Genomic DNA, 24,145 nt, shown 5'->3' on the forward strand with positions numbered 1-24,145 from the left:
ACTGAAGTCTATTAAGAACAAATGAAGGGCAAAGAATGCATAGCTGGGCAAAAAGAAATGTTAGGGAGGTAAAATAACAGTACAACAACAATACTATAACAACTGCAACATTGATAAAGTAGTGCTTTCTATGTACTGGAGACACTTGAAACAAGCCTGCTTTGACTCCTGTATAAATAAAAATCCTAGGAGGTAATTATTAGATCCTTTTTTCAGACAAGGAATCTGATGCTCAGAAATAGTAAGTTGTCTAAGATTACTTTCATACTAAATATTTGAAGGCATTTGTGTAGAAGAGAGAATGACTTGTTCTTTCCAAAGGGAAATGAATGGAAGCTACAACTTGATAAAAAAGAAAAAGTCCCAGTATTCATAACTACATTAAATGGAATTGTCTGCCTGCCTACTAGCAAGTTCTCCTTTGCTACATATGATCAAGCTGAGGGGAACTGTAAGGAATAGAATTTGCAGAAAAAAGCATTCCTGTGCTGGATGGGAGGTGGGGTTAGCTGACCTTCAGGTTTCCTTCCAATATTAAAGTTAATGATTCTGATTCTGAGAAATGGGGTACCCTTGTTGCCTTAGTATTATACACTATGTAGGTCAAATCGAATTAAATCAAACTGAAAAAGTCACTCAAACCAGTTTTTATGCTGAACTGACATATATCTTCAATTAAAGTAGCTGTTTCAGTTAATCTGTATAGACATATCCGTTAATCTATTTCTGTGACTGGTCACATTTCATTTGGGTTTTCTATTTTTAAAAGCAAGTTTATGAATATCACCTATACATCATATTAGTAGCAAGACTAATAACAAGGTCTTTATATACCAGGTTATAGAATACAGTTACCTCAAAATCTCTCACTGCCCATGATAGACATACGCAGAAGATTGATGCTGCCGAATGGAATGAGCCTCTAACAAGCTACTTCTGAATATTATTACTGTCATAACTGAAAGAAACTCTCAGCCAAAGTTTGGCATTGGAAAAGAGCCCTATTCCATTTCTTGAACCTGGATCCTCCCTGACATGTAAACTCCTCAAATCTTACATGAGTCCTGTGGTTAAGTGGTGGGAAACCTTCCAAATGAGATCAAATTACAAGGTGTTCAGGGGAGAATGTTGCCCAGAATTGGCCCACATGGGCTTTGTAATGATAAAAGGAAATGAATATACTTTCTGTATACTTCCTGTAAGAAAAATTATATCCTAGGTTTTCTTACTAAAGGTATAAGCCTGTAGCCTCAAGGGCCTGGAAGAAAGACATTCATAGAGGCTGTAATGTTTTGTTAAGTATGTGCTATTAGCAAATTTACTAATTTTTTTCATTTGCCTTATGTAGGAGGGTAATAAAATACATCAGGTTGCACTTAATGCATCCTCAGTGGCCTGGCAAATTCATTTCTATACGTTCATATAGGACTCTGCTTTTCAAAAAGTACAATATTTTCTGCATATAACTATCATATCACCCATAAACATTAGGATGTGTCCCAGGTTTTTATGCCAGGTAGGAAAAGCCTTCTCTCTCTTATTTCAGGAAACGTTTAAAGGATTCTTCAGATCTGGGAAGTTAAGATATATTATTTTGCAGGTTTTTGCTTTTCAAATAACTCTCTGTAAGGAGGAGGCACTGTGCCAGATTCTTGTTGAGAGAATTATTCATAACAGAATTTACCTGATATGTCTTCTTAAATTCTAAAGAAATCCATTGCATAACATAATCATGCATGTTTATCAAATCCAAGACAGTACACATTTTCACTAGGATTTATGTTTGTTTGTTTTTGTTTGTCCATTCATTTTTTTAAAAGTCCACACTTTGTTCAGATTTCCTTAGTTTTAGTTAATATTCTTTTTTTTTTGGTCCAGGATCCCATCCAGGATATCACATGACATTTACTCATCATGTCTCCTTAGGCTCCTGTTGTTTTTTTTTGATGACCTTGACATTCTTAAAGAGTGCTTGTCAGATATTTTGTTGACCATCCCTAAAATGAGATTTTCTGATGTTTCTGTCATGATTAGGCTGGGCTCTGAGGAGAAGACCTCAGAAGACAGTACCATTCTGTGATATTATCATAACACTGATAAGCAGACATACCATCAACATGACTTATCACTGCTGATATTCATTTTCATCACCTGGCTGAGGTAATGTCTGTCAGGTTTTCCACTGTAAAGTTACTCTCTTTTCCCCCTTTTAATACTGTACTCTTTAGAAGGAAGACACTGTGTACAGCCCACACTTGAGAAGCAGAGAGTTATGCTCCACATCCTTGAGGGAGAAGCATCTATAAAAATTATTTTAAATTCTTCTACACAGGAGAATTATTCACTGGGATCTGAACATGACAGTCTTAAAACAGTCTTCACCTGATTACTAACAAGCCATGTAGCCCTAAGAAAGTCACTGAGCTTTGCTGGGTACAGTTTGTAAAGAAAATGTTTAAAAATTAAAAAAAAAATAGTTGTAATCTGTTAAACATAATGCTATGTGTCAGACTTTGTTATTAGGTGCTCAGTAAATCTTTTCTCATAATCACCACAACAACCTTATGAGGAAGGTATTATTATTCTCATTTCACAGATGGGGAAATTTGAAGCTCAAGAGAGGTCAAGTAGCCTGCCCAATTCGCACATGCAATCCATCACACACTGAAAGCTAAACTATATACATGTACATACACACACGTGCATACACATATATAGATGGTCATTATATATTATGAAATAATACCTTTCCATATATAATAAAGGCAGAAAACACGTCAAAGATTCTGGTTTGTCTTTTTTTTAAAGAAGAGAAGAATGGGCTAATTGGAGATTTCTAATTTCACCCCATTCGTTTTCCATCATAAAGAATATAAATAGCTTCCCTATCACCACTACCACTAGAATGGGTCATCACCTGGTTTGAGGTGTCCAGTTCTCTAGGGGTTATAGTCATTTGCATGAATAAGACTCCTTGATATATCAAGTCATGAGAATGTAAGAGGAGTGTATATTTTAAGAAGATGTGCATTTCCCAGTGAGCAGATCTTATTTCTAGGCATAAATATGTGTTTGTTTAAATATCCACATGTTCCATGTTACAAGACCATTATTCTTCCTCAGCAAACATGGAATGTCCAGGTTTTTACAGAACCAGATTTCCATTTAAACACTGTATCTAAAACTTGCATGACTATAAGGGCACACATATATTCCTAATGTTAACGAGGAATCTCTCTGTGCTACACAAAGTTACAAAATGAGCATAAGGCAGGACCTACCTGGTAAATGCTGAAGAGCATTTCACATTTCTTATTACAAAATGCACATGTTTACAGATGACCCCACTGAAAACACAAAGTCAGACTCAGGTTGCTTAAAAGAAAAAAGTGTACCACATGAGACATACAAATCAGCAAATATCATTTAATATACCTAATGCCTCTCTGAACAGAGAGGGCTCTTGGTACCTAACCGATTCCTCAAGGAGATGATTAATGTCTTTATTTTCAAAATGGAACCATGGAACTTAATTTATTCAGTGGGATTCACTTAATTTGCAAGAATCAAACAGACAAGAACAAAATCATTCCTTTATGCAAGTGTGTACATAACACAAACAGAATAGTGCAGTATACATCTTGCCTGGGAGTACAAGTGTATATTTTTAAGTGGTTGGAAGCTTCATTGTAAGGCTTAACCTTAGACTTAATAAGTAGTTTGACTCAGTTCTCTAATACATTCTGTACCATATAACCTGTAAATGTGTGGGGTATACCAATGAATGGAAGACAGAATGGGGCTCTTTACCTCTATCTGAATTAAGAAATTTTAAAGCACCTTAGGATTGTCCTTTCCTCCTCTCATTTGAAAAGATGGGAATGAAGTCAATCTCATCTTATGTAATATTGGGAATTACTCTTAAAGTCATCTGATGTTAACAGCTCCAGATGTCACAAATATAGAAATTTTCAGTCACAATTTTGTATTTTTTCAACAGTACTTATTACCTGAGTAAAGCACTCTTGTAATGTCCCCCGTTCTAAAATATCAGTGTTATCTTTGATAAAGATTTGTTTTATTTTTATTTGCCTAAGCGCTATTATGATTTTCCCCTAGGATTTCATCTGCTACCTAATTCTCTAGCTGATTTACCCATCCTTTAATCTGTTTACCTTATTACTGTGAGAGCCACTCTCCCTACCACCCCAGCTTTTAGTCATTTCCCCTTTCATAATGCAACTAACTGCAGAAACTAAAACCATTTTCTCATCATTACTACTGTTTATGTCTATATCCTTCAAATTTTGACATACATTTCTATCTTATTTGTCACCTTTCCTATCAAATTGCATGGCCTAGTGAGTAGCAGGACCTGTATCACACTTACTTATGAATCATCCATCTCTCCATCCATTTATTCAGGAGAGATGCAAGGAATTTACTGCAGCATAGAATGAACAAAGTTCAGGAAGAAGACTAAGTCATGATTGTAATAGAATTGCTAGATTTAGGTATGGCTAGAACACAGAGAACCATGGAGAAAACTGAGAGAGATGAAACTAGAGCAGTGAGCAAGACACAGCTTAAGTAAGATATGGAGTTTGAACTTCATTCTGAGGGTACTTTGGGGCCATTGGTGCCTTTTAACGAGGAGAATGGTATGATCAGGTTTTGACTTTTGGAAAGTTCTGGTTGCCCAATGTAAATGCACTGGGATAGATATTAAGATCTTGCAAAGTAATTTCATATGTATTGTGACATATAACTTCCTTAATCTCTCTCCCATATGCCTTCCTGTTGTCTTTGCTACATCAAATCCTGAAGAATTTTTTTTGGGGGGGATAGTTTGTTTGTTTTTTTTACATCTTTATTGGAGTATAATTGCTTTACAATGGTATGTCAGTTTCTGCTTCATAACAAAGTGAATCAGTTATACATATACATATGTTCCATATCTCTTCCCTCTTGCGTCTCCCTCCCTCCCACCCTCCCTATCCCATCCCTCCAGGAGGTCACAAAGCACCAAGCCGATCTCCCTGTGCTATGCGGCTGCTTCCCACTAGCTATCTACCTTACGTTTGGTAGTGTATATATGTCCATGCCACTCTCTCGTTCTGTCACAGCTTCCCCTTCCCCCTCCCCATATCCTCAAGTCCATTCTCTAGTAGGTCTGTGTCTTTATTCCTGTCTTACCCCTAGGTTCTTCAGGACATTTTTTTTTTCTTAAATTCCATATATATGTGTTAGCATACGGTATTTGTCTTTCTCTTTCTGACTTACTTTAGTCTGTATGACAGACTCTAGGTCTATCCACCTCATTACAAATAGCTCAATTTCATTTCTTTTTATGGCTGAGTAATATTCCATTGTATATATGTGCCACATCTTCTTTATCCATTCATCCGATGATGGACACTTAGGTTGTTTCCATCTCCAGGCTATTGTAAATAGAGCTGCAATGAACATTTTGGTACATGACTCTTTTTGAATTATGGTTTTCTCGGGGTATATGCCCAGTAGTGGAATTGCTGGGTCATATGGTAGTTCTATTTGTAGTTTTTTTAAGGAACCTCCATACTGTTCTCCATAGTGGCTGTACCAATTCACATTCCCACCAGCAGTGCAAGAGTGTTCCCTTTTCTCCACACCCTCTCCAACATTTATTGTTTCTAGATTTTTTGATGATGGCCATTCTGACTGGTGTGAGATGATATCTCATTGTAGTTTTGATTTGCATTTCTCTAATGATTAATGATGTTGAGCATTCTTTCATGTGTTTGTTGGCAGTCTGTATATCTTCTTTGGAGAAATGTCTATTTAGGTCTTCTGCCCATTTCTGGATTGGGTTGTTTGTTTTTTTGTTATTGAGCTCCATGAGCTGCTTATAATCCTGAAGAATTTAATCCTAGTTTTATGTTCTACAAAACTAGGTCACCCATTCACCTTGTTTTATAACTTACCTTTCTGTAATTCTTAAATAAAATTATTTAAATGTATTTCTTCTTTTGAATAAAAAGAATATCGTGGACTACCCCAACCTAATTTCTATCTGTAATTCACAATCAGAGCTTTCAATATCAACCTATCCACAAAAGTAGAGAAAAAAGTAAGAAATAAAAATTGTTATGAAATAAGTAAATGACAACCTCATGATAAAAATCGTTTCAGAACTGGTCTTATCGAAAGGTAACTGCTTGGGTGGTAAAATGTGGTTACAGAAGGAAAAAATGTGGTCCAAAATAATATTTCTCCTAGGTTTTCTTTACCTGCTGATTCCATTACTATTTCTAAAGGCCTATCCATATTTACCTTGCCCTGAGAACACTTTGAAAAGTGATGGAACTTTTAACATGGTCAAGTCCCCATCATGTCCATTTCACTCCTGCTTATTTGTGTTTGGCCTCAGTCTAGATATACCTATTTTTCTTAAAAAAATAAAAAGCTTATATTACTTTGATTATAAAAATGACACAAGCTTATATTATACAATAAATACAATAGGCATAAAAGAAAAAATGCAAAAAATACCAATTCCAGCATTCCATTCATTAAAAACGAATCACTGTGAATGTTTTGGAGGTACTCCTGGCAGTGGTTTTATGCACGTACTTACAAATATACAACCACCTCTCCACCACCTACTCTCCCCACACAGAGTCAGGGCTTTAATATATATGTACAGCTTTTCTAAAATGAGGACAATAACAGTATCTATGTACAGAGTCGAGAGGATGAGATAAAATAACACCTTTACAGTGTCTGTTCTAGGCTTGGTACATACTAAATGCTCAAAATATTAACTATTATTTTCTATTGCTATAATATAATTATTCAGGTATATAAACCTGTTCACTCAAGATTTTGTAGGAATTTTCTCTTGTCAAAATATGATTTTTTTTTTTTGCGGTACGCGAGCCTCTCACTACTGCGGCCTCTCCCATTGCGGAGCACAGGCTCCAGATGCACAGGCTCAGCTGCCATGACTCACGGGCCCAGCCGCTCCGCGGCATGTGGGATCTTCCCAGACCGGGGCACGAACCCGTGTCCCCTGCATTGGCAGGTGGACTCTCAACCGCTGCGCCACCAGGGAAGCCCCCAAAATATGATTTTTAACAGCTACAGTCATGGTGTCATTGACGACATGGTCTTTGATCACATGATCCTGTGCTGGAGTGTCTGCTGGTTCTGCCATTTACTGCTTGTAGGAGCCTGTGTGTGGTTTCCTCATTCAAAGCTGTGGATAACACTGCTTACCTTTCAAATTTTTTTTAATATTAGAGATCATGTGTGCAAAGTATCATAGTAAATATCAAATAATAATAATATCTATTGTTTCCAATTCCTGTTATAATACCTGCAATGAACATGTTCATATATTGCTTTTTCCTTCTTTTCAATTATTTACTTGGGAATGATTCCCAGAAGTAGGATTACTGAGTCAAAGGGTTTAAAAAATGGTTATGTTCTTTGTATTTACTGTTATGCTGTTTTCCACTAAATTTGAACCAATATATAATGTTACAGCAAAGCACCTCATGTATTTAAAGAATGTTCCTATACCTGTTTCATTCAAGTCCAGATCCTATGGTCATTTAAGTTAAGAAAGGGAAAATCTTGGATGGATTTTATTGCAGAAATTCCAGTCTGCTGGGAATTGAACAATGCTGCTAACTCATTTTACATTTGGGAGACCACCAGTCAGCCATGCTCAATAACAGCTTTCAGAAACATCTGGATTTAAACTTACAGTCTAAATATGACAGGTTAAGTAGTATATAGTTATAAAATAGCTTCATGCCTTGATTCTCAAAAATTCACTGAGATTTTTACAATTTTTAAATGATTGGAAAATTTTCAAACAATGTAGGCATTAAAAATCACAAACTATATAATACATTAGTTTGATATTATGGACTTCTGGTTGACTTGGAGTTTAGGAAGGCTCAGAGGATTTTTACAAATACTATTTTGAAGGTAAAAAAATCCTTACTAATCAATATATTACTCAAAGGAGTACAAAGATATATGCAGTCTTCAAGTTACATTTATTGAATTTTAATGTATATAAAAGTGAAATATTTATCTTACAAGAGTAGAGAAAGGTAATAAAAGTAATGGCTTAAAAACCAAAACTTATGACATTCAACCCATATCATGAGCCTTACTGGGAGGTTAGCTTCTGGAAGGCAGAGCTCATGTCTAATGTATTACTGTAATGTATTATCATAGTGATGGGTACCATAGTAAGTCCTGCACATATGTTTTAAGATTCTCTAATATATCACCCACTAATTTAGTGGCTTGTAACAACCATTCAATTATGCTCATTAGGCTCACAGACTCTAACGGGTCGGGATTTCAGACAAGGTACAGAAAGGATGAGCTGTTCCTATTCCATGATGTCTAGGACTTTAACTCCACATATGGAGGTAACAGAGTGAGTGGGGGCTGGAATCATCTGAAGTCTCATTTACTCACATGGCTAGGGCTTGGGTTGGAATGACTCAAAAATGGGAATTCTAACCACAGTACCTACACGTGGCCTTTCCATGTGGTTTGACCTCCTTACGATATGGTGGCCTTAAGGTAGTTGGAGTTCTAACATGACAGCTCAGGGTTCCAAGCATGAGTACCGTAATGAACAAGATGGAAACTGAGTTGCCTTTTATGACTCAGACAGATTCAAAGGGAAGAGAATTCTTTATGGAATGATGTCATGTAAGACATAATACTGTTTATGACATAATACTATATATATACACACATACATACATACAGTAGTACTATAACCATCTTTGGAAAATACAACCAACAATTACCCTCTAGAACTGTTTTCTATCTATTCAACTTACACTCTTTTCCACCTTGTTAAATTAAAAAGTTGCATTTTCTTTGCACAGTTTTTTGGTTCTAAATTTTAAAACTATATAAATGTTTTTCAACTACATCTCCCTCAAAGATTCTGAGTGTCCACTAAGTGGACAGGTAGGACTGGTGTGTCTTTCTGGTAGAAAATCACCTCTTTGCCATTGATTTCTCAATTGCCCAGTAATCAGAAAAAGACTAAGCACATATTAATCTCATTTTCTAAAGGGGATATTTTGTATTTGAACAGAAGAGAAATCCTCAAAATATTTGGTAAATTATTTGAAACATAAACAATTTTGAAGTATGCTTATAGAGTTTTATTTAATTTTTTTAGTTGCCTTGATATCTTTTTTGGTCATGACTTTCAAAATTAGATACAGTGGGAGACATTTTAAAAAACTAGAATAATATATAGGGATATTTTATGCTCAGGATGATTAATTTCCATAGTAACCTTTTCCCCAGAAAACTGCACATATTTGATTTGTGAACTCCAAGTACATAAGCTTTAGTCGCTTATGAAACATAATGGTCACAAAATAAAGAGTTTCCCTTTCTCTCTGACATGGAGACTTCTTAGCTCCAATATGTACTCAAGTCTCAGTTAAGAGATTTTCTGAGGGCTGAGTCTGGGATTTCCACTTCTATTGTCAACTTTAATCATTTATTTGAACCAAAGTCTCTTTAGTCCACTAGTTTATCTTGACTGTCAGTAAGAGATAATGAGTGTTTCACCTTCATGAGTGTTTAATAATTTTCTGTTCCTTTTTCTAAGCATAAACCTGGGATTGATGATTATTTTTATATAACTGAGAACTAAAATAAAATAACTTAGAATTAAAAATACATATGGCATATGGTCATTTTCCCAGAAATACTACAAACAGGACCCTAATTCACTCGTGTTGAACTATTAAGCAATCTCCTCTATTGACAATATTTTATCCCTGTTTGGTCTTTAACTGAAATAAACACAATCTAGCACTAGGTTGTGTTTATAAGCAAAAATGTAGATAAACTAGTTTAAAATATTATCTTTATGTGTATAGTCATATCAGAGTAACCTCAACTGAGGCAGTTTGTGTAAGCAACTCACTTATTTGGAAAAATGTAAAAACCAGAATTAATTTTTTGCCTCTGACATATTTTTAAATTTAAATAAAAATTTTTATCCAGTCAGGAGTGGTTCCAGGAAATAGTTCTCCTAAGAACAGTAGCTTTCTTACAGCAATTTTTATACATGCATGGAAAATTATTCTGATCTCCAAAGAAGGTTATTTATTCTGGACATAGTCTCTAAAAACTTAGAGGAAAGTATCATTCATTTAAACCTCTTCCACATGCTCCATCATTCAAAATTTGTTTTAATTTGTGAAGGAGAAGTGAAAGAGACATGAACAATGAAGAACTTTACAGTTAACCACTCAGAATACCTGGGTTCAAATTCTATACCTATCTCAAAGTAAATATGTAACCTTTTAAAAATTATTTGATTTCATTGGCCCTCAGTTTGCTTATCTATAAAATAGATATGATAATACCTATTATTTATAAAAATATATGTGCTTATCTGTTTGGATGTTGATACTACTTAACCAAGGTAGACTTATTAACAACCTATTTGTTTTTAAACACCTTTCTTAATAGAATGTCATTTTCATACTTGCTTTTGGGACAGAACATCCGATATCCACTGCCCTCTTTGCAGATAGATTGATTTATTCCATACACAAAGCAATAGCAATTTCAAAGGCAGGAAATGTGGTTATGTTATATGGATGAGATAAATCACACCATAATCGTGTGTCGAGATAAAGTGCGATCTATATGACTAAATATGGGAGGTCACTTCCCAACTTCTATTAATAGGTATTTGCTATATTGTCAGCTCTTTTTTTAAAAAACATCTTTATTGGAGTATAATTGCTTTACAATGGTGTGTTAGTTTCTGCTTTATAACAAAGTGAATCCGCTATACATATACATATATCCCCATATCTCTTCCCTCTTGCATCTCCTTCCCTCCCACCCTCCATATCCCACCCCTCTAGGCGGTCAGAAAGCACCGAGCTGACCTCCCTGTGCTATGCAGCTGCTTCCCACTAGCTACCGATTTTACATTTGGTAGTGTATATATGTCCATGCCACTCTCTTTGTCCCAACTTACCCTTCCCCCTCCCCGTGTCCTCAAGTCCATTCTCTAGTAGGTCTGCGTCTTTATTCCCATCCTGCCCCTAGGTTTGAGAGGAGATGAAAAGTATCAGACACAACAGATGAAAAGTGAAAAATATGGAGAGGAGGAAGAAAGAAAACCTTAAAATTGAGAAAGCTGTAATCCTTAACTTAATACTTTCCTGCGAATTGGGAAAAAGTCCTTGTTAGTCATCATTAGCACTGTAAACCTTCAGACCACTTCACTGACCAAAAAATTGCCCCCAAATAGTTTGAGCACCACAGCATGCATTTATTCATGTATATATCCTACCAGTATCTTTGGGGCACCTACAATGTCGACATGCCACACACTGGTGATCCTTAGCGCTCCTTGGAGAATTCAGGTCAAGCAAGGGGATACATAGTGAGTTTTGTTTTCTTATTGTTTTTTAATCTGTCCCACTATGCAAAGGTGGATGATGAAAAGGTATGCCTGAATTCTATTTTGTTCCCACCCCATTCTGTCGTCTCTCCTCTTTTGCACTCCATGAAGAACAATGGACACAGGGAAGTTAGGGTAACTTGGAGCCTTTCTACCTCATGCAATTGATATTTATCCGTCATGAAGGCAGCAACCCTCAAAGCCCAGGCATCTGAGTGGGCAGGCCTCTGAGATCAGGAAACAGAGAGGAAGAGCCATCACAATTGCTTGCAAGCAGCAGTGTTTTGATCTTGAACCAAAATACCAGAAATGTTTTAATTAATAGGGACAATGATAAATAAAATAGGAAGTGAGATAAGAGGTCGTTGCCTGAGAAAACAAGGCTTTTCTTCTCGTTTTTACAATTCTCTGAATGACCCACAAAAGAAAGTACATGCAAATAATATTGTAAGTTCCAGGATGTGCTTTTCCAAGAAGGATTGCCCACAGAAAAATCCAAGAGGGAGGTCATTAAATTGAATGGAAGATACTTAGAATAGGCAGCTTCACCCCATGTAAAGCAATTGTAAGCCTTTCTTTGTGTTTTAGAAGTTTTTAGATAGTCAGATTCAATTAAGCTCTGTAACTTCGAGAGATGGTGCTTCTAAGGATATAGGCGGGAGGGACTGCAGACGTGGGATTCCTTGCTCTGTTAACAGACCTGTGGGAGGGCAGAGAGAATTGGGCTATTGTGCTTCAATCAGCAGCATAACCTACATGTCACAGTCAATTTAACCACGAAGCTTTAGAATTGGGATGAGGACAAATGACTGTCTGAAGCAGAACTTGAGAAAGGGGCAACTCATTTAGTGTGAAAGAATTAAGGGTTAGACGCAAACACCACCACAGAAAAACATTTTAAATAGACTTAAGGTTTGAAGATTGATAAGAGAAGGTATCATAAAAGTTGCTGTAGCTAATTCCGTAGTTGGTTAAGAGCATAGGTCATAGAGCCAGACTGCTTGGGATTGGGAACTGGTCCTGTCATTGAGTCACTGGACAATGCTGGGCAAGTTACTTCCCCTCTCTGTGCCTCAGCTTTCTCATTTGCTATGTAGGAAAATTGTAATATTATCTACCAAAAATATTCAATGAATTAATACATGTAAAGTTCTTCCAAAGGGCCTGATAGCTGGTAAAAGTTCTCAACATTTAACTATTACTATAACCCAGAACTGCCCCCAAGGAATAACTAATAGTTACTTAATATTTACTATGTAATAGGACTTATGCAAAGTAATTTATGTGACTTATGCTTACTCTTAACAATCATCCTATAATGTAGGTACAATTATTACCTCATTTTACCAGTACTGAAAATGAGGCATGGAGAAGTTATGAAACTTGCCTAAGGTCACATAGCAAGGAAGTGGTGCTGTCAAGATGCATCCAGGCAGTCTGGCTCGAGGTACGACATAGTTCATCACTGTGTGGTACTGTCTTTAGACTTGACATAGGAAATAGAGGACACAAACAATGCATTTGCTTTCATGTCTGTCTATTTCAATGGGTTTAGGCTTCTCAACCACAGGGGCTATAGTGGATTTATCACTGTCTCCCAGTACCTAGCAGACCACCTTGTACACAGTGCATATTTTATTAGATAACTGGCTAACTAACTACCTGTCCTTTGTTAATGGCAGGTGCTTAGCTCCATGACTCATGCCTGTATCCTAAAATCCCGTGGCAGAACTCACTGCCATCTCTTATGCAGCAGTCTTCTTGACACTACTATAGTCCCATGGGCCCTCACTGCGCCCTCCAGCCACCAATAAAGGGACAGTCTCTGGTCTCCCTGTTCATTCGCCCACCCTCTTGTCCATCCTCTTTCTAACACTTCCACTCCAAGGCCAGTACAAGGAGGATCACATAGGACTTTAATGAAGACAATACCAGAGGAAAGAAGAGGAATGAGAAGGACCCAGGCCTGGAATAAGTTCCTCTGAGTCCTTCTGTCTGTCCAGCTGAGGACTGCCTCACCACCTGTCTTTTTTGGTTTTCAAGCCTCAGAAGTCTCCAAAGTGCAGAATGGGCAAACTGATGTTTGAGAAAAAGCAGGCCACTGGGAAGCCAGAAAAAAATTAGAACTTTCATTTCTAATATAATAAGCAAGTTAATAATAAATTCGTATAAGGCCTGACTTTGGAGCCTTCACCCCATCAGTATATCAAATGGCTCTGCATTATTCATCTCTGAAAGAGAAAAAGCGCCACAGAGTTAACGGAATTGAAGACATTGCCTTCATATGATTGTTCTCTTTCAGTGTATTGTCATATGTTGCAGCTTAGGTGTTTTTGGGAAAGTGGATTAAAGAATGATTTTTATCTATTCTTAACTGAATTAACTTTCACAGTCCAGACAGTGTCTTTAAAAATGCTAAATAGCCAGCATATATGAAAAAGAAAATGGCAATTCCGTTAAGTGTCACATACTAGAAATAAAAACAAAGATTAGCTGAGTAGATCTAAAAAGAATCTTTGAAAATTTTGAAAATATCAAAATGCCTACTTAAAATTCATATTTCCTTTCACTATCCTTAACAATGAATTCTGTTCTTAGTGAAAATTGCAGCTTGAGATATTAAGTAATCAATGTAATTCATGTTCCTAAATTTAAAACAGAGAAGTATAAACTATCATGAAATTGGACAATTTAGAAAATAGATAAGTTATAACAATTTGCCACTAATTATCCAAGAATTGTCTATTATCTTAACATATTTGGGTCATGTTAAATATGGGTAGGCCTCAACACTTCTGAGTCTAGAACAACCTGCATTTATTATTTTTTTTGAACAACCTGCAGTTTTTTCTTAAACTGCTTTGTATATGGCAGATTTGGACATTCTTACATCAGTCTGCCAATAAATATTCAAATTTTCAACTGTTATGTTTCTTTCTGTCTGCCAGTAGATTGGTTTTGGCAACTTTACCGACCTAATATTTGATTATTTGAAAGTTTCACTGCAGCTATTTTGAACTTATATTTCTTTGTACACATAAGGTCCTTTGAAGGATGTCTCTGAGAACAGGGCTGAGGAACAGGGTCATGGTGGGGCCTCACTCCAGTTCTCCTCTAGCCCCTTGATTTGCATTTAGATTACATTTTAAGCTTCTGCCTAATAACTTGTTTGGAAATTGGGCTCCAGTGCTAAGAAATATTTACAGTTCATCAGCTCATTTGTTAAAAACATTAAACTTTCACTCTATTATTGACATTTAAAAGTTATTAAATATTCAATTTATTCAATAAATTATTCATTAATACTATATTAAACCTACTGCTTACTATAGCTCTGTTCTTGATATTTAAAAACTGAGTAAAATTGGAAAATAAAGAAAAGACTGGTGATATTAGTAATAAAGATACAATTCTCGCCTCTTATGTCTGTGCCCTTGAGGTAAGGTAGATGTAAGGTCTTCTGGGTACAGCAAATCAAATTTTTAGCTGCAGTAAATACCCACTGCATTTTAATCTAGTCAACTGTATAGTAACAGTGAAGGTAAGAACAGTGTTAAAGTGTTTTATAAAATCTTGGAATTATCTTTAAAGGTTTAGAAATGAATTAAAATTTGGGATTTTAAAATATTTATTTTGGGACTTCTCTGGTGGTGCAGTGGTTAAGAATCTGCCTGCTTATGCAGGGGACACGGGTTCGAACCCTGGTCCAGGAAGATCACACATGCTGTGGAGCAACTAAGCCCGTGTGCCACAACTACTGAGCCTGCACTCTAGAGCCCGCGAGCCACAACTACTGAGCCTGCATGCCAAAACTACTGAAGCCTGCATGCCTAGAGCCCGTGCTCCACAACAAGAGAGGCCACCACAATGAGAAGCCTGTGCACCGCAACGCAGAATAGCTCCCCCTCACCGCAACTAGAGAAAGTCCGCATGCAGCAACAAAGACCCAACACGGCCATAAACAAACAAACAAATAAATAAATAAAATATTTATTTGTTCTCTGGGAATGGAAACGCTCCAATAACCTTTTTTTTTTAAATTGAAGTATAGCTGATTTACAATGTTGTGCTAATTTCTGCTGTACACCAAATTGACTCAGTTATACACATATACACATTCTTTTTTTAATATTCTTTTCATTATGGTTTATCCCAGAAGACTGGATATAGTTCCCTGTGCTATACAGTAGGACCTTGTTGTTTATCCATTCTAAATGTAATAGTTTGCATCTACTAACCCCAAACTCCCAGTCCCTCCCTCTCCTTCCCCTCCCCACTTGGCAATCACAAGTCTGTTCTCTATGTCTGTGAGTCTGTTTCTGTTTTGTATATAGCTTCATTTGTGCCATATTTTAGATTCCACATATAAGTGATATCATATGGTATTTCTCTTTCTCTTTCTGACTTATTTCACTTAGTATGATCATCTCTAGTTGCATCCATGTTGCTGCAAATGGCATTACTTCATTCTTTTTTACGGCTGAGTAGTATTCCATTGTATATATGTACCACATCTTCTTTATCCATTCATCTGTCAATGGACATTTAGATTGTTTCCACGTCTTGGCTATTATGAATAGTGCTGTTATGAACAGAGGGGTGCATATATCTTTTTGAATTATAGCTTTGTCCAGGTATATGCCCAGGAGTGGGATTGCTGGATCATATGGCAGTTCTATTTTTAGTTTTCTGAAGAACCTCTATACGGTTTTCCATAGTGACTGCACCAATTTACATTCCCACCAACAGTGTAGGAGGGAAACCCTCCAATAATCTTTAGGTCTAGTTTTATAATTCAACTCATTCAGTTTTCATAAACAAAATACAGACTATCTGTAAAGTGTACACCTTCCTAATAAGTTAAATTACACATGAAACGAAACTTTAAAATACACCACCTTCCAAAATTATCATCAGCTGTTCCACAGAAATATATAGTAATTTTACCAATTTGATGCCAGTGAGTTTGATGGCTTCCATGTATATATTACTAACAATTCAAGATATTCTCACTTCAGGCGCGTTTTATTAATATTTCAGCTACCAATTTACTTTAGACACAGCTTGATGTTAATTTGCATGCACTTTCAATAGTTCAACACGAACTTCAATACATGCCAATGTAGACCTGTAGTAAGCTGTATAATCATATAGTATATATAATTTACTACATTTATTTTGCTCTATATTCTCCAGCACTTACTGCCAAAAGAAAAAATCTGCATGTGCCCAAATACATTATTGATGAAATTATTAGCTACCAGTAGGGTCATATCTGGCTTTATATGTTTTTCATCACTTTCTCGGTTAAATATTACCTTTTCATTTGTTTAAAGGAAGAAATCAGATCATTTGGATAGGCAACACAGACTAAACAAGGCTGAAAACCTCTCACTTCCAATATTTCTATGTAAGAATTAGAGAAGAGTGTTTAGGTACAGAGCCTCCAAATATAAGAAAATATGATCCACAGAGTGCTTCATTCTTTAGAAACCTCATTGATAAGGGAGGGGGCACATCTTTTGTACACTTTGTAAAGAGATTTAAACACTAAGAGGCCCTCCTTCCCTCAGGCCATGGGGCTAGAACCAAAGGGAGTTTGGAACTTCCCAACTTCATAGCAAACGATAATCTTGTATTGGAACAAAAGGCAAGGCTGACTCAGAATGTTATTAGGGCTGTGCATGTAAGCAAATGACACAATATAGCTTGTGGTATTAAAAAAAGAATAGAAGAAGACAAGGCCCAGGAAAAGGCTGTTTATGTTTCCACACAGAGACAAGGCATGCAGAATGAGAAAACAAAACCTCCTTCATTAGCAAATTATAGTATAGGGGATGATAAACCTCTATATTTTGTGGCTGAGCGTCCCACCTGTTGCTCCTCCCCTCTCATCACCTACGTAAGTGGGAACACTTGTAATATTTGCATCTAAAACAAATGACAGAAGGAGGAAAGGCTTCTAAATAGACTGAATGTAGAAGGCTGAGTCAGAGTCCCATTTCTATGAAAATAGAATGCCTCTGATATTTTGTCAACATTCTTGCTAATGCCACAACAAACAGGATGAAACAGGCACATAAAGCAGAGGACCCCCGGGCACCCAGACTCGTCTAATCAGAGGCTGCTGATTTGTATTGTTATTCAGGTGCTTTTTCTTTTTTTAACGTGTATCTGTTTTTGGAGTATTTCTCTGTTCACATCAAGATGGGCAGGGGGGAAAAAAAGACATGAAATTTCCCTGCCTGTACTCTAAAATGTCACCTCACAGCATGTCCCAATACCACACCAAGAAATGGCTTAGACAGGCTCTATGCCAACTGGCACAGACCTGAAGATTATTTGGCTTCCTGGAAGGTCATCTTTTTCCCACACAGCAAACCTCACAATTTACCTTGCAATGGTCTCAATGTTAATACTGTATTTATTTTGTGATATAGAACAGGGGTCAGCAAACTTTTTCTGTAAAGGGTTGGATGTCAAATTTTAAGCTCTGTGGGCCTTTTGGTCTCTTTTGCAACTACTCAAGTCTGCCTTTATAGGAAGAAAGCAGCCATAAACAATACATAAGCAAATAGGTATGGCTCTGTTCCAATAAAACTTTATTTACAAATGGATGGGCAATATATTAAGGAATGAGTGTGGTTGTATTCCAGTAGAATTTTACTTACAAACAGAGGTAGCAGGCACAATTTAGCCCAAGGGCCATTGTTTGCTGACCCCTGTAACAGAATATGGAAACTCAGGACTAATTAAAATTTCTCCCATTACATAGTTAGTAGGGTAATGTACAGAACATAGTTAAGTCTCATTTTCATATATATATTTAATTTTAGTCAAAATATGCCTATGGAATTCATTCATTCCTCTAGTCATTAAAAAGAAAGTATTCTTTCCAACTACATTCCAGGCATTGTGCAAGAAAAGTAGATCTGCTATCTGCTATCAAAATAATACATAAAATAATAAATAAGAACTAGTGAACAAGACAGGCACAGTCTCTTATCTCATAGCATATAGGGTCTGGGAGAATATATTATGCAAATATTTACCGAAGTCTACTATGTGTCATGCACTCTTCTAGGGGTAAGGTGTACTGCATGGAACAAGGTGGACAAGGACCTCTTGTTGTGTTTACATTCTTAGTAGAGGTAGACGGAATAAATTATATGACAAACAATAAACAATAGAAGGTCACAGTGCTAAATGCCATGAAGAAATAATACATATATTATGATAGAAAATCACGTAGCAGAGTGGGGGAAAGTGGTAGGTAATGGTGCTCAGTGAAGACTTTCTGAGAAGATTTCTGAGCAAAGACCTGAATGAAGAGAAAAAGTCATTCATGCCAACATCTGGGGCAAGAATTTTCCTAGCTAGGCAAACAGAATGTGAAGTCTCTGAGACAGCAAAGATCTGGTCTGCTGGAGATATAACAAGAAGGCTAAAGTCATTTAAGTGTCTGGAATGAGGGAAAGGTGGTAAATGAGGAATCCAGAGAGGAGTGTGGGGGCAGATCATATAGGACCAGGTGGTAAAGAATCTGGATCCTTTTCTCATGTAATGAAAAAATGTAGGGGGATTTTAAGGAAAAGAATGGTACATTCTCATTCATTTTAAATTACACTGAACCAATAATTACATATGAATGAGTGCTACTAAAAGAAAGCTCACAGTCTGGAGTAAGAAAGGCTGCAATCACCCATAGAAAAGAACCTATCTGCCATGCTCCTAAAACCTGACATCCACCAATGGAGACAGTTTGTGGGAAGGCTTGCTCCTTCCTGCAGAGAAATCCAAAAGGCTGTTATAGCTCCAAATGCCAACTTCTGGGGCCCAGAAAGTCTTTATGCCTTCTGGGATCTTTCAATTCTACAATATAACAAGCAAATGATAAAACCTAACTATTCATTGAAAAGTTAACACAGAGGCATTAACTAAAGAGCTCTACTTAGCTCGAAAATTAGGGGTTACTCTCAAATGAAGTTGGTGGAGAAATTTCTACAACTGAGTTAAAAAGACAATTATTCCTATTAACCTTTCTTGGCAATTGTCATTTTTTTATCTCTATGCATAAATCATATATGCATATTTTCTTCAAATTTAGTGACAAATTTTAAAAAACATACTGATCAACTGTCTGCTCATTTTACACATTCTAGAAATCCCCTCACATGTGCAAATAAAACATAGAGTATCCTCTTTGGCTTAGTTTTGCACAGTCACCAGCCATGAAAACAATGCGCAGATGAGAAGTCAGTTCTAGTTACTTAGATTCACATGTTCACATATTATTATTATAAATATATGTAAATATATGCCACTCCTGTATGCAGTAACTGTTTGCCTATGGGTCTGGAAGTATAAAATTCTTTTTCATCCCACAGGATGACCCTCAAGTAACTTAGAAGCAAACTTTAGCATCTGAAAGCAGTTGCAAGGTCCCTTAACTTGCTTTATTTTATACATGGCACCACACACTAGAACATGTGATGTTTTTTATTTTTATATTATGATAACAGAGATATTATTCAGACAAAAAACATTTTGGGGGATATAAAGATGGATAAAGAGACTTTTGCTATGCTCTAGGGACTCACAGTCTAAGTAGGCAAACAGCCCTCTAAACAAATAATGAAAATGACAATAGCCACACAACATGGAAAACAATAGTTCAAGAAGCACAGGATGTGGAGTAGACATTAAACAACAGACATTTGTGTCATAGAAAGGTAGAAAGGAATCACAAGAAAGTGGCGAAGACACAAAGGCCTTTGTGCTTACTGTCACTATCCCAAGATCTGGTCACTCTCTGGTAATGGGTATGGTTTGCTAATAATTCTGAAAAGAGCTATATGGTGGAAGAGAGTCAAACCTAGACATATAGCCCAGGTGTTTCACTCAATAAAAATGTGATTTTTTGAACAATTATGTATATTGCTTTTCCCTATCTGAAAAGTAAGGATAATGCTATAAACCTATCTCACATTGGTGTTAATCGACAAGTTATCATGGAAACCTGATCTCCGAGAATTAAATCCATCGCATCAAGAGACCAGTGCCATAACAGTTCCAGTACTTACAGTGACCAACACATCCTATGCCCTGCTGACCACCTTGCTTATCATCTTATTCAGTTGCAAGACCAGAAAAGTTGAGGAATGAGACTGGAGAGTATAAGTCTCATAAACTGACTTATAGTGACAGTCAGTGTTTTCTGAAGAAGATTGAAAACAACCCAGTTTACCAAACATCGAGGAAGGTAATAGATTAATATAAATTATCATCGATCTGCTTCTAGCATTAATACACATTCTGCATCAAAAAAATTCCTGATAGTGATGATATGAGCTGCATAAAAATCATATGCTTTGATTAATTATTTTGTTGAATAAATGGATGAATTATTTACACTTAACACTGATAGCCTCAGTTTCTGCAGTGCATTGCTTCTTATCCTAACACAACTACTGGGAATCAAAATAGAAGTAGTACAAATTATAGTATTAAGCATACCAAATGGTTACAATAACAAAGATTTACATTTGAATTATCAAAATAAGTACCTTACATGAAATTTAGAACCTGAAGTATGGAAAACCTGTAATTAAGGGAAATTTATGAAAGCCTTTAGCAAGTTCTTTGCTGAATGCATTTATTTGGTTTCTTGATCCTCCAACCAATCGCATTAACAATGACAAAAGACATGCAAATTTAAACGGACAATAGTCAAGCCAAACTGCTCTGACTCATACCAACAGGGACATTTTCAGCATATATTCGGCTTGATTCACGCTAGCAAGGGTCAATATAACCAAAGAACATTTTCATAGTTATGCCTGGCTAGAATCTGAAAACTATCTCATAATCACTGATCAAAAACAATGCAAACAAATATCAAATTTATTTCAAACACTAACATGTGAAGCCTGGGCATGATTTAAACCCAGCAGAATCATGTATTTACCCTGCTACTGCTTAATAACTGCACAGCAACAACAACAAAAAATGCATTACTATGTTTAAATCACTATTTTGATTGTATATTGTAAGCAAACAAAATATTACATTTTTGGTAGAATAGCTCATTGAAGACAATTTGGAACTAAATTTCCCTCTCCAACTCCCTCAATGAATCCAGACTAATTTATGATTAAATTCTCATTAAAAACTATATGGGCGGTATATTGAGAATAGTAATAAGCTATTCAACCAAATTCACTTGTTCACGACGGAAATAAGTTCTGTGAAAGGAAAAAAATAAATATCCTATTATAAACTGCTGCTGCAATTAGTGCCTGAAATTTAAGCTACATTTAATTAGTGACTGAAATTTAAGCTATATTATCAAAAGACTGCAGAATTCTCCTTGCTTTCTATTATTTTGCCTATCTATGTATTTTTTCACCTGTAACCTACAATAGAAAGATTAACTAAAATTCCAGGTTTGGAAACTCTAAAACTACTAAGTTTTAGTTAATTTGTCAAATAAAATAACAGTGATCTTAGTTCAGTCCCTAGTGGACAAAAAGTAAAATAACTATTACTCGGCATGATTCAGCAGGAGGTGATCTAAGTGAGCGTGACCACACAGGAACAAAATAGAGCATCTGTCCTTTCCCTATCTTTTATCTTCTTAAAGGGTTTGTTCTGTTAACAGACTAACTTAAAGAAGACTAGACTCCTTGCGTTCCTACCCATACACACCAAGTGAATTTTTAGCAAAGATCCCTGGGGGAGAAGCTTTCCACAAATGGGACGTTGACATTGCCACCCTTCCAGTGATATATTTGAATACACTTGTTATCTTCTGCTTACCTGTTACACAATTAAACAGAGAGTAAGGAGGGAATGACCTGAAGAAAGTATGTTATTTCTTTATAGGCATATTTTCAACAAAGCTTTTAAATGATTTATACAGAAATAACTAAATAAAATGTTTAATTTGATTTTTACAAATTGGGATTAAATGCATACTCAACATTAACATTTATCTGGATACTTAGACTCCCATACTGCACTGTGTGTAACTACGATGTCCTGAGGAAAGAGGTACTTCAGGAACATACCAAAGCCTACATGTTGTGTTCAGCCCAAATCTGCAGGTGCATATCTTCGGGAACAGCCACCACTGGCTCAATTTCTCCTTTCATAGTGGGTAAACAACCTCATACTGATGAGTTCACATTAAAATAAATCTTCCTGATTTTTTCTCAAGGACAGAAGAAATATATGACAGCAATCAGTCCTTTACTATACTACTACTTGCTGAAATTGTTACCTTTATGTACTTATTCAAGTTCTCCAATCAAATAGCATATTTTGTATTTACTCTCATTTCATATTAACTTTACTAGAGGTTGAAAAATAAGTATCTGGTGGTGATTTTCTGTCCTAGCTGCAGAAAATTTCTTGGTGTAAAATCGATTTGATCCTAAACTAGTATTGTCATTATTACTTTATTTTTTCACTAACTTACTCAAGACATACATGCTTTTTTTTTTAAGTTGGATATTGACAGAAAACTCAAGCTAAATTTTAAATAAGGGAAAACCAGAAATGTCATAAAATGTGCCAGTATTAGGCACACAGACGGGGTGCCACCATACCTTCAGAGGCTTGCACAAGCCTAAAAAACGTTTGCTCACCCGTGAAGTCACAGGGAGAGAGCCGTCTTGCATTTGCAAACACTGCCCCCCTTGAGCAAAAAGGTAAACACACACATGCTTCCCTAAGGAACTCTAAGTTAGCTGCAGTGCAAGAACAGAAAAGGCTCCGTGCATTTAGAAACTGAAAGCAATCACTTACTTTTTGCAGCCACTGAGTATAATTTTCCATCACATGCTCCAGATGTTGAAGTTTCTGGGAAGAGAAATCCTGTTCCACGTGTGGAGCATCTCTCTGCAGAGCGTTTGTGTTGTACTGGTCTGTCGTACTCTCACGACAGTTCCCGTCGTGTTCTGGAAGAATGAAAGTGTAGGCACACTGCCCATGCTGAATCCGATTATATCTTCTCCCACCGTTTTCTGGACTTCGGCGCTGGTTGCTGCACCCTATGTGAGTCAGAATAGCAGCGAGGAAAGCAAAGGAAAGGAAAACTGTCATTGTACTGCCAGCACTCTCTTTCCGTGCCTCTCGCAAAACTTGCTCCTTTCTTCTGACCTTTAAACTAGTTCTTTATTTCAGGTAAAACTGCTTGTTTGTTTGACTTTTTCCCCTCTCAAAGAAAGCTTTTGTAAAAGAATCACAGAAAACTAGCCATCTGTTAGCTTTGTTCTAAAATGTTATTTTTTTAATTTCACTGTAAAGATAGTTTCCTTAGTTAAAACTTGAGATATTTATTGCATAGTAGCTGAGATTTATGGTTTCCTCTCAGTGTAACCGTTCAGCGTGTAGCCTGCCTGAGTCAGCTGCGTGTACATATTCTAGACCCTTTCCTCTACCCTATCTGCTGCAGATCTGCTATTTTCTCCCAGACCTCAGTGAGTTTTATTAAGGTTGCACATCCAAGCCAAGCTGGAAGCAGGCAGCCTTTCACAAGATGACTTGACAAGAATGCATGAGTGTGCCCCTATGCTAAGAATTGCTGATGGCTTGGAGAGGCTGGATCGTCTTACAAATTGGCTAGATGCGCATAACCTCGATCATGTATGGCCCTCCCTCCCCTTCCGCAGACAA

General features: G+C 36.5%; 1 protein-coding gene across 1 annotated transcript in view; it reads right to left on the reverse strand.

Annotated features, from left to right (window-relative positions):
* The window catches only part of ANGPT1 (angiopoietin 1), a gene marked incomplete at its 5' end in the record, with an annotated part of 250,400 nt that extends 226,828 nt beyond the window's left edge, over positions 1 to 23,572 (reverse strand). The window contains one exon of the mRNA XM_081258821.1: positions 23,276 to 23,572. Coding sequence (XP_081114947.1) covers positions 23,276 to 23,572 — 297 coding nt within the window. The remainder of the gene's footprint in view (positions 1 to 23,275) is intronic.
* Positions 23,573 to 24,145: the final 573 nt, after the last annotated feature.

This window comes from Mesoplodon bidens (genome assembly GCF_964165515.1).
Source record: "Mesoplodon bidens genome assembly, chromosome: 16".
NCBI lineage: Eukaryota > Metazoa > Chordata > Mammalia > Artiodactyla > Ziphiidae > Mesoplodon > Mesoplodon bidens.